Here is a 12,558-nt window from a genome sequence, read left to right as displayed (position 1 = left end):
ACAGTTCCCTCAGCCAGAACCCAGAAGCAGACCAGGACAAGGAGAGTAGAACGAAAGTGAGGGTTTATTCAGATAACAAAAAGGTGCAGAATAATCCAGGGACAGAGCGGGCAGCGTGGGTGAGTAGTTGGGGGTGCAGTACTTGGTCCAGTGATGGCTCGGCAGCCGCCGACCATCAGGCAGAGGTGGGGTGAAGGTTCCGGACGTGTGACTGCAGGTGGAACAAAAACGGAGGTAAGGACACAAAAACTCGACAAAGTACAAAACAACAAAAACTCACGCTAGAACTCAACACTGATACACAGATACACCTACTGTTCATGGCTAACCCGATCCGGCAGGAACTGGATGTTGGGCCAGAGCCTAAGAAAGGTGCTGATTAGGCCCAGGTGTGCAGATTGCTAATGGGAAGCAGGTGCGGAAACCAGAGCGCCTCTCGGAGCGTTCCCCGAACCCGGAAACTGAGATTAGACCAGGACCCGACTCAGACAGCCGGGATCGTTACAGTACCCCTCCGACGAACGCCACCGGGCGGACTCCGGAGCGCCAGGATGGAGGCGGTAAAAGTCCCTGATGAGATCCGCATCTAGACCTGTCGCCGCGGAATCCAACTCTTCTCTTCAGGACCATACCCTCCCAGTCCACGAGATACTGGAAACCCCGGCCCCGCCGTCTGGAATCCATAATGCGACGCACCGTAGTAGGCAGGACCACCTCCGATCATCCGAGGAGGAGGAGGAGGAGGCGGAGGAGGCAACAGAGGACTGAGGAAGACAGGCTTGAGGCAGGAGACATGAAAGGTGGGATGGACTCTGAGCGTCCTCGGTAGTTTGAGTCGCACTGCCACTGGATTGATCACCTTCTCACCACAAACGGACCAATAAACTTCGGTAACAACTTCTAGACTCAGTCCGTAACGGAAGATCTGTGGCCAACCAAACCCTATCTCCGATGGTATAGGTGGGAGCGATCCGGCGACGATTCGCCTGGAGCTGATACCGGTCCGAACCTCTAAGGAGTGCCTTTCTGGCCCGATGCCAGGTCCGGGTGGCAACGCCGAATATGGGCCTGAACAGAAGGCACTGAGAGCTCCTTCTCCTGAGAAGGGAACAGGGGAGGTTGGTAGCCATACAGGCACTGGAAGGGAGACATCCCAGTGGCAGATGTAGGAGAGTATTGTGGGCATACTCAACCCAAGGCAACTGAGAGGCCCAGGAGGTGGGGTTGGAAGAGACCAGACAGCGTAGCGTGGATTCCATCTTCTGGTTGGCTCTCTCCGCCTGACCATTGGATTGGGGGATGAAAACCAGATGTGAGACTGACAGTAGCTCCAATGGCCGAACAGAAGGACTTCCAGACAGCAGAGGTAAACTGAGGGCCACGGTCGGAAACGATTCACTGGGCAAACCGTGGACCCTGAAAACCTCCCTAACCAGGATCTCGGACGTCTCCGAGGCAGAGGGAAGCTTGGCAATAGGCACAAAGTGGGCGAACTTGCTGAACCTGTCCACGATAGTCAGAACGACCGTGTTCCCCCTCAGAAGCGGGCAACCCCGTGACGAAGTCCAGGGCCAGATGCGACCATGGACGCCGGGAATAGGAAGGGGGTGAAGTAGTCCAGAGCTGGGCCGATTGGCACTCTTATTCTGCGCACACACTGGACAGGCAGCAACAAAACCCCCGAGTATCCTCGGCCATGGCAGGCCACCAAAAACGTCTGCGAAGAAACGCCATTGTCCGAGCCACGCCAGGGTGACAAGCCATCTTACTGGCGTGGGACCATTTGAGAACAGCAGGACGAACCGACTCAGGCACAAACAACCGACCGGGTGGACCGTTACCGGGTCCGGGCTGAGTCCGAAGGGGCCAGCACCTCCTCCTCAATCCTCCACATAACTGCTCCCACGACGCAGTTCCGGGGGAGAATTGTCTCGGTCTTGGACCCACTCTCCTCCGTCTTGGAGAACATCCGGGACAAGGCGTCCGCCTTGCCGTTCTTAGATCCAGGTCGAACGCCAGGACAAACTTGAATCGTCTGAAAAACAACGCCCACCTGGCCTGACGGGAGTTGAGACGTTTAGCCGATTGCACGTAAGCAAGATTCTTGTGGTCAGTCCAGACAATAAACGGTTGCTCCGCCCCTCCAACCAGTGGCGCCACTCCTCCAAGGCAAGTTTCACCGCGAGAAGCTCCCCGGTTACCCACATCGTAATTCCTCTCCGCAGGCGAAAGGCGACGGGTAGTAGGCGCAGGGATGGAGTTTACTGTCCGTGGAGCATCGCTGCGACAGGATGGCGCCAACTCCCACATCAGACGCGTCCCACTTCAACGACGAACTGACGGGCCGTGTCCGGTTGAGAGAGAATCGGTGCGTTGGTGAATCGCCTCTTCAAATCCAGAAACGCTCGATCCGCCTCCGGATTCCACTTGAAGGTCCTGATGCTGGAGTCAAGGCAGTTAATGGAGCGGCCACACGGCTGTAATCCCGGATGAATCTGCGGTAGAAATTCGCAAACCCCAAAAATCTCTGGAGCTGCAATCTCGTACCGGGCTGGGCCCATTCCAGAACCGCTCTAACCTTCTCCTGGTCCATCCTAATCTCACCCCTGGAGATGATGTACCCGAGAAAGGATGTCGTGTGGGCGTGAAACTCGCACTTCTCGGCCTTCACGAACAGGCGATTCTCCAATAATCGCTGCAGAACCTGCCGGACATGCTGGACGTGGTCGGAAGGTTCCTTCGAGAAGATCAGAATGTCATCCAGGTAAACAAACACGAAGAGACCGATCATATCTCTCAGGACGTCGTTCACCATACTCTGGAATACCGCTGGAGCATTGGTCAGTCCAAACGGCATCACCTGATACCAGTGCCCCATCGGCGTATTGAAACCCGCAACCACTCGTCCCCCTCTCTGATCCGGACCAGGTGATACGCATTGCGTAGGTCAACTTGGTGAACACCGTAGCACCCTGTAAGGAGTCGAAGGCAGAACTCATCAAGGGCAGGGGATACTTGTTCTTGACCGTGATGTCATTCAACCCCCGATAGTCAATACATGGTCGAAGAGAACCATCCTTCTTACCCACAAAGAAGAATCCTGCCCCCAGGGGTGATGACAGACCGAACGAGACCAGCAGCTAGGGACTCCTTGATGTAGGTCTCCAACGCCTCACGTTCAGGTCGGGAGATACTGTATAACCTTCCCTTGGGGTAGACAGCTCCAGGGACCAGGTTGATGGCACAATCATATGGTCGGTGGGGAGGGAGTGACAGAGCCTTCTGCTTACTGAAAACCTCCCCCAAATCGTGATATGTCTCGGGAACCAGGGACAAATCTGGAGGTTTAGCCTCAATCACCTGACTGGGAACCGAATGGGGGCAGGCAGTCTTGAGACAGTTAGCATGACAATCCAGGCTCCAACTCGTTACCTTGCCCGTCACCCAATCGAACGTGGGATTGTGTTCCTTCAGCCAGGGGTATCCAAGGACCAGAGGAACATGGGAAGACGGCAGAATGAAAAATGAAATCATCTCAGAATGATTCCCTGACAACCGCATCTTAACCGGTTCAGTCCTCATCGTGATACGTGCCAGACTACTGCCGTTCAGAGTGGTCGCTTCAATGGCTTCCGGCAATTGCTCCTTGGAAAGCCCCAGCTGTTCCACCAATCGCATCAAGAAAGCTTCCATCGGCACCTGAATCGATAAAGCGTTAAGCGCTAAGCTCTGATTCCTGTTCACAAGGGTAGCCGGGAAGCGGGGTCTGACAGAGGTACTGAGAGGTTGAAACTGGCTCGCTAAAAGTCCTCCCAACTTTAGCGAGCCGGGCAGTTGGACGACCGCAGGGAGCAAGTGGAGATGTAATGTCCCGAGCGACCACAGTAGAGGCAGCAGTTGGTCCCTACGTCTCTGTTGACGCTCCTCCTTGGTTAACCCGTGCCGCCCCCACTTGCATGGGTTCAGAATCGGGAGAGAGGTCCTCTCCACTAATCCTTCGTGGTGGAGAATGATCGACGTGTTCTGGTCCACCACCCGACCCGACTGGGAACTGAGAAGCTGATCGATTGGAAGGAACCCCATTGCTTCTCCTCCTTCGCTCTCGGACTCGATTATCCACCCGAATAGACAAGGCTACCAAGCTGTCCAGGTCACTAGGCTCCGGATAGGAGATCAACTCATCCTTGAGCTGCTCCGACAGACCCTGGTAAAAAGCCGCTTGCAAAGACTCCCCTCGTTCCACCCACTCTCCACAGCCAACGCCCTGAACTCGATCACGAAATCGCACGCTGCGAGTTCCTTGGTGAAGAGAAAACAGGCGCCTAGCTGCGTCCCTCCCTCGGACGGGAATGGTCGAAGAGCTTCCTCATCTCGGCCGTGAACCCCTGGTATGAAGCCATGCAGGGATCCTGTCGTTCCCAAACGGCTGAAGCCCACTCCAGCGCGTTCGACCACGCAGCAACTCAATCACAAAGGCTATCCTAGCCTTGTCTGTGGCATAAGAGTAGGGCTGTAGATCGAACACTAATCCACACTGCATAAGGAAGGAACGGCATCCTCCCAGCTCCCCCTCATATTTATCCGGCGCGGAACCTTGGGCTCACGGAGGGACACAACTTCAGAAGCGGCAGGCGAGATGGGTGAAACCGGTAGTGGGTCCTCCACCGGACACTGGCGTTGGTTCTGGACCTCCATCAGGCCGGTAGAAAGGTTCCGAACTGACAACGCGATCTCCTGTAGTACCGTACTATGATGGCCCAACATCTTCTCCTGCTGGGCAATGGCATGGCGAACTGAGTCCAGGTCCGCTGGGTTCATAATTGGCCGGATCGTTCTGTCACAGTTCCCTCAGCCAGAACCCAGAAGCAGACCAGGACAAGGAGAGTAGAAACGAAAGTGAGGGTTTATTCAGATAACAAAAAGGTGCAGAATAATCCAGGGACAGAGCGGGCGGCGTGGGTGAGTAGTTGGGGGTGCAGTACTTGGTCCAGTGATGGCTTCGGCAGCCGCCGACCATCAGGCAGAGGTGGGGTGAAGGTTCCGGACGTGTGACTGCAGGTGGAACAAAAACGGAGGTAAGGACACAAAAACTCGACAAAGTACAAAACAACAAAAACTCACGCTAGAACTCAACACTGATACAGATACACCTACTGTTCATGGCTAACGATCCGGCAGGAACTGGATGTTGGGCCAGAGCCTAAGAAAGGTGCTGATTAGGCCCAGGTGTGCAGATTGCTAATGGGAAGCAGGTGCGGAAACCAGAGCGCTCCCGGAGCGTTCCCGAACCCTCGGGAAACTGGAGATTACGACCAGGACCCGACTCAGACAGCCGGGATCGTTACATAACATGTCAACTACAAGGCAATAACATCTTTATGTGGGACATAGAAGGGAAGTTACAAATCCAATTTGTGCAATATGTTACAATTTCTTGTGCTTAAGATCCCTGAGTGCATCTTTAACATACCACCCGAATTGCAAAATTCGTATGATATCATAAATTTTTACATTTTACGTCATTTAGCAGACGCTCTTATCCAGAGCGACTTACAGTTAGTGCATACATTATTCTTTTTTATTTTCATACCGGCCCCCCGTGGGAATCGAACCCACAACCCTGGCGTTGCAAACGCCATGCTCTACCAACTGAGCTACCTCCCTGCCGGCCATTCCCTCCCCTACCCTGGACCAATTGTGCGCCGCCCCATTGGTCTCCCGGTTGCGGCCGGCTACAGCAGAGCCTGGATTCGAACCAGGATCTCTAGTGGCCACTCGGGAGACTAACTCATACGAATTGCAAAATCCATAACGTATCACACGAAATGGATGACGTAGTACACAATTGGATGACGTGGTACACAAAAAACGGGGACCCGTTTTTGCTCGTCAGCATCATTTTCAAAACTACTGGCTGAAATTATACAACGTTCGAGAATGCATCTTTAACACGCAATAACACATTTTTTGTTGCTTTTATCAAATGTAAAATTCACTAGAACAATGCAATGTACATGCTCCCTTATGTTCTTATTGTGTGGCTGAAAATCAACATTCTTCTCAGAGTACTGGCTTTCTAGTAAGGAAATGGAGGCCATCACTTAGGTTGCTGACCATGTCAACTCCAGCTCTCCCTTTTACCCATTGATCTAGTTATACTTGTCGGAGCAAAGACTCCTGCGAATGAACAACATCAACCTTTAAGATAAAGCTCTCACCATCCTTTCTTTCTCTTTTTCCCCCAAAGGAGAAAATAGGGCAGGATGTCAAGGCTGAGAAGAACCATTCGGCTGTCTGCAGACCAGACTCCAGCCCAGGGGGTGTTGAGTGGGATGGGAGCCAGGCTAGGGCTGCAGCCGAGGGGGGGAGATAGAGTTTCACCCCTGGGTCCTATGCACCAAGCTCTGGTTCTCACACTGGACTATATTTCACCATGTGGTGTATAAACCTGAGGAATGAGCCAGAAGGTTTAACCCCTGGTAATGATGATAAATTAATGCATGGATGAATAGAGTCGAGTGGCACTTTCAACATAGCTCTCCTAACTCCAAACTTACTCCCTAAAGACAAGATGTAGCTTATAGGTTTTAATTAGTTAATGTATTACTATTGTTTTGGGCAGCTGACACAAAAAGCATGAGTGGAAAGCCAAAATTAAGTGATATAAACTCTCAAATGAAAAGGTTCCTGGAGTATCCTTTAGGGGTTCTTCAAATTTAAACTGTGGGGGAACCTCTAAATTCTTTGAAGAACCCTTTAAAATGGTTCTTCAAATAACCCCTTTTAATGGATCCTCGAATAACCTTTTGAATAACCCTTTTGGGTACATTTTTGAACTCCCCCCTCCCATATTATTAACAATAATATGCTTAACAATAACAACAATAACACAATATTTCAGTTGTCAGTGTTTATTATGATTTTAGAGGCAAAAAATAATTACTTTTTTATTTTATTTTTTAAACGTGCACATGGCAGTATTCATACCTTGGTTTTTGTGGTAAATGTGAATGGAAAAAAACTGTTCACTTTTGATAATGGTTTTTATACAAATACCTTGTCCATGATGTAGAGGCCTCTGGGATTGTCATTGGAGAGGTAAGGGAGGCTGCTGTGACTGAGTCCTATAAGGTTTTAGAGAAACCTAAATGAACTGTAGATGATACATGTGATCTGCACAACATACCAATACCAATTGTACATACCTTTGGGTGCCTCCTGGTCAGTATACCTGCAGACTCAGACATACACAAAACTGAGTAGTTCAGTCATCTGCACCCAATGCAGCTATAGCCTTTAACATATTCTTACCTCTTTGTTGATTGATATCCATTGAATTGTCCATTTTCTGTTTTAGAAATAATTTTAAAAGGGAGAAAGTGTCAAACAACACTGCCATTTGTACAAATATGAAAAGATAGATGGTATCATCATAAAACAATATACATTTAGATCATACAAGGGAGAAACCTTACATTGAGGAGATCTTTCCATTTTTCAGTTAAGTGTCTGCACCTGCTGTCATCTCAAATTAAAATCCAAATGTTTCAGTTGGGCAGTTAGGTTCCTGCAAGAACCCTCACCAACTAAGGATGTTCCTGGATGAACCCCACCTCCTTTGCGGTTCTTGGAAGAACCTTTTGGGGGCATTTATCAGTGCCAAGAACCCTAAGGTTCTTCCATGAACTTTTAGAAGAACCCTTGTTGGACCCCTACTTTTTAGAGTGTCGCTCTATGTAGTAAAAAAAAAAAGTGCAAGACTGATAGTTTTGTAGCATGTGAGGTATTTCTAACATTCTGCTGGCTTCAATTGCAAAGAGGTATGCTTGGTAGTGAAATAACTTACCATATATACATATGTTTTTTTCTACAATATGAAATGAATAACGTAATACATTAGAAAATAACCCAGTGCACACCTTCACACATCTTTCTCTGGTGAGCTCTATTGTTTAATTGTTTATATTCAATAGTATTAATTGACTTTAATTCCAACCAGACTCAAAATAATTGCTAATGTAACTCTGCCACTCGAATGTTTACCTAATACCGAGGAGTGAAATTGGACCAATGGATGAGATTACTTCGCGCCCCTGACTCCTCCCAAACATGCCCACAAGAAAGCCCCATGTTAGGCTACTACATATTCAGAACATTGTCAGTGGTCCTCTACTCATGTAGGCTACGGATGCTGAAGAACACCTGGATGAAGGCATCGAAGCTCGACGTTTCGATTTTTTAACATTTATCTTATATATTTTTTTTCTATTTAGGCAACAACTATGAATTACTACATTCTGTCCTTAATATGGGCGATAACATTACCTGCGTGCATGGCCATCCACGGATTATACAATTTCGGTCAGCCCGAGTTATTCTACAAAAAGAATAACTGCAAACCCATCCCGGCCAATCTTCTCCTGTGCCATGACATCGAATACACCGAGATGCGCCTCCCGAATCTTCTCGGGCACGAGACCATGAACGAGGTTTTGCAGCAAGCCTCTTCGTGGATTCCACTGGTCCAGAAGCAGTGTCACCCCGACACGAGAAAGTTTCTTTGCTCTCTCTTTGCACCGGTGTGTCTTGACGATTTGGACGAGCCCATCCAGCCGTGCAGGTCGTTGTGCGAGAGCGTCAAACACGGTTGCGCACCGGTGATGTCCGCGTTCGGGTTCCCGTGGCCAGATATGCTTGACTGCGAGCGCTTCCCGCCCGACAATGACCTGTGTATTCCTTCAGCGGGCATCGATCATTTCATGCCAGTCACCAAAGAAGGTAAGGTATTGGCATAATTCGGCTAGACAACACTTCAATTATTCACAGAATAAACCTCAAATCGATTATAATTTTTTGTAACACCAGTTTAACTTCCAGTTATGAAAAGAAAATACAGGGCTTTATGGCAACATAACAAAAAGTTAAACATTTTGAGTAAGAATTTCATAGCATATAGCCTACTGATAAAATAAAGTCAAGGCAAAATATGTCTTAGCCTACAATAACATGACACTACTTCAAACAGCCTATGATACATTTTATGTAGTAGATCTAATGGGGTAATGTAATGGAGTAATTTAATAAAAAGTAATAGCCATGTTCCTGGTGCACCATTCCCTCCTGGATTTTCATAAGAGTGAAAATCAGGTTAATAGTGGGGAGTCTTGTGGAATCTCCTCCTTTGGGCAGGACCTGTGTTTACTGGGTTGTTCCCTTAATAATGGGATGTGTAAACAGCATGCTTTTCCCATCTCCACCGGTTAATCCTGAGATCACTCTCAACAGTGGATTGGGAGAAAGAATGCATTGAATAGTTTCACTAAAGCTTTAAACTGTAATATGCTGTATTATGTTATAGTACACCTGTTGAATTTACAGTGGGAGTATAACAAATCTGCTCTCGTTTCTCCTGTAGTGCCCAGAGTGTGTGAAGCCTGCAAGGAAAAGGAAGAAAACGACAATGAAATAGTTGACAACCTGTGCAAAAACGACTTTGGTAAGTCCTACTCCTGAATTCTATGTAGATACAGTCTTGTCTTGCTTTATATATATAAACAAGTCGGCTACCTACTGTAGGCCTATTAGCACGCAGTTTCAAGTCCAACAAATCAAAACGTAACATCCACCTCTTCCTTTCGCCCCTGCCTCCTTTGCGCAGCCCTGAAGATCAAGGTAAAGGAGATCTCCTACATGAACGGCGACACCAAGATCGTGCCTGAGACCAAGAGCAAGACCATCTACAAGCTGAGCGGCGTGACGGAGCGCGACCTGCGCAAGACGGTGCTCTGGCTCAAGGATGGCCTGCAGTGCGTGTGCGACGAGATGAACGACATCAACGCCTCCTACCTGGTCATGGGCCAGAAGATGGATGGCCACCTGGTCATCACCTCGCTCAAGCGCTGGCAGCGGGGCCAGCGTGAGTTCAAGAGGATCTCGCGCAGCATCCGCAAGCTGCAGTGCTGAGCGAAGCAAGACCAGATTAGTTTTATCTAGACTCAAAGAGCCGGTCTGGTCTGATACCGATGCAACTAGTTCTCTGTCAGTATTGTTAAACGTCCTGTTTTTAGTACCATGTTTAGCACTGCCATAGGCTACTTTTATTAGGATCTCATTTGATCCATCAATAGTCCTTATAAGACAAAACACATCACATTACAGTACAATCAAAGACAAACAGGTCTGTCTACGGTCGGCCTACTACACAGTCCCACTTGGAATGTCTGCATATTTCAGTGTTTCTGAAAAGATTGAAAATAATTAGCTACCAGTCATCCTTTTTTCGTTATGCAATGCAGTCTGTTAGACTACACTTATCCAGACTTGATGATGAGGCTGGATACATTTAGTGCATAGGCCTATCATTAGGTGAGAGGAGAGTGTGTGGTTTCTGTGTGCATGATGTGATATTGTTCACATGTATTCTTTACAATATAATGTGCTTTTTTACGTATTAATTTTCTCAAGCAACGAGAGATAGCTGGCTATATTCTCTGCATTTTAGATACTACTTCCAATGTACCCCTGGCATTGCAAGTTCAGCAGCCCAAAGCAAGGCCCATTTCATTGCAGTGACGATTATCAATTATTTGACCCTCTGCAGTCAATGGACTATGTCACCTTTTTGTAAGAGCCTCAATACTGCACTGTTCCCTTTTCTACCACAATTATTGATTATGAAATATTTTTATATTTCAAGCTTTTTCAAGTTAGTTCCTTTGACATTGGTGATCACATTTTGGAGTGCCGTCTACCACGCCATTTCTGTTTCTCTTAACTTTTTAATTAAGTTTCTTCTCACTATGACAGCGTGTCTTAGGTATGTTAACTAAGTATATAAGGATTGTATATGAATGGTCGATTAATGTTTTCATTTTTTGGGTTGAATGCAAAAAAAAATGCAGCTGGAGTGTGTGTGTGTAAAATATTGTTTTATACAGTACTCTGTAAATATCAGATAAACATTGTATTCTTGTACATAGTTTTGAGAGACAGCAGAAATCGAGACACGTGTGAATTCAGATGGTGATAATTTTCAAAAAATTACAACACTAAACATATATTTGTATAATGCTAATCTGAGAAGTGTAATTCTTATATATGATCTGTTACTGCATCTTTTGGTCCCTCTTAATTAAAGGAAACAAATCTTTGACTAATCAAAGGCATGTTTATTAATATGTTTGGAACAGATATGAAGTGAAGACCGGAGAACTTGAGACCCAGACCCAACCTCTTCAGAACCATTCCAGACCAAGACCCAACTTCTTGACAACCAGAGCTAGATTTAGTGTATTGAGACTATGACAATATATGTTGAAATGTGGAAAAACAAGACCCAGACCAACCCTCTTAAAGCATCCTCAAAATAAGAAATCTCCCTAAACATTAGCATGCAAATACGGCCTTCACATTTAAAGAAGGTGCCAGGGCAAAAGATGGTACTCAGTAGCCCCGTTTATACCTAGTGCCAACATGCATCCTTTGTCCAGATTTAGTCCACATCCTGATTGTGCCCACATTTGTAGACAGGTGTAGATTATCTAAAAACATAGTGACCTGCGGAGATAGCAGAGCACACCTTGTGTCTGAATATCTCACAAGTGTAGACGGATCTGGACTGTAAAAACATTTAAATCATCATTATCCCACCCTCTAAAGTTAACAGGTGGCACCAGTGTCTTAAAATGAATACATTCATATTATTTAAACAATATCTGTCAAATAACTTGCATACAGAGAGGGATCACAAAATCTGGTCACAATGCAGACAAAGTGGACGGATAAATGACACATTCTAATGACAAGTGTAGACGTGTCAAATTGTGATTGGATCATCTTGATCGGGTGACGACAATCACGTGAGCACCAAGTATAAACGGGGCTAGTGATGCTATGTATCTTGACCACATCATGAGTTGAGACCACAAAGACTAGCCAAGACCCAGAACAAACCAATACTTTGGGCACTGAGGCCCTGACCAAAATATCTCTTAGGGTAAAATGTATACAATAATGGAGAGAGCTCACTTGAGTAATAGCACCATCTGCTGGATATATTTCAAAAGAATACAGCTTGTACTGTATCCCTAAATGTATTGTCAAACATTATTAACAAACAGGGCAAATGTGATAGTTTGGGGATTTTAGTTTTATCACTATCAATTTACAGATAGACACATTTTCAGAATGTGTGACCCATGTGGGGATCAAAACCATATTAATAAGAGTTAGGGAAATGTCACGGTTTACTAAGCCAGAACCCAGAAGCAGACCAGGACAAGGTAAGTGGTGTCAAAAGGTGAGTGTTTATTTACTGAACCAAGGGTGAAGGGGAATAATCCAGGGAACAGAGCGGCGGCGTGGAGGAGTTGTAGAGGGTCCAGTGGTTGATCCGATGATGGCTCGGCAGCCGCCGACCATCAGGCAGAGGTTGGGTAGAGGTTCCGGGCGAGTGACTGTGGGGAGAACAAAAACGGAGGTAAGTACCAGGCAGGTCAACAGGGTGCAACAAAACAACAAACACTAACTCTAGTACTGAGGCTAATACGCCGGCAAAAC

At 47.1% G+C, this 12,558-nt stretch overlaps 1 protein-coding gene across 1 annotated transcript; it reads left to right on the top strand.

The window, feature by feature from the left end:
* The first annotated feature begins 8,142 nt into the window (after positions 1-8,142).
* LOC123484125 (secreted frizzled-related protein 2-like) lies at positions 8,143-11,159 on the top strand. Its single transcript, XM_045214140.1, has 3 exons — positions 8,143-8,778; positions 9,416-9,496; positions 9,659-11,159. The coding sequence occupies exons 1-3, from the start codon at positions 8,283-8,285 to the stop codon at positions 9,961-9,963; spliced, it is 882 nt and encodes a 293-aa protein (XP_045070075.1). The 5' UTR covers positions 8,143-8,282; the 3' UTR covers positions 9,964-11,159.
* The last annotated feature ends 1,399 nt before the right edge of the window (positions 11,160-12,558 follow it).

Source organism: Coregonus clupeaformis, unplaced genomic scaffold, assembly GCF_020615455.1.
Source record: "Coregonus clupeaformis isolate EN_2021a unplaced genomic scaffold, ASM2061545v1 scaf0202, whole genome shotgun sequence".
NCBI classification, from domain to species: Eukaryota; Metazoa; Chordata; class Actinopteri; order Salmoniformes; family Salmonidae; genus Coregonus; species Coregonus clupeaformis.
The sequence above is the reverse complement of the archived record's forward strand: the minus strand, read 5'-3'. Positions and strand labels throughout refer to the sequence as shown.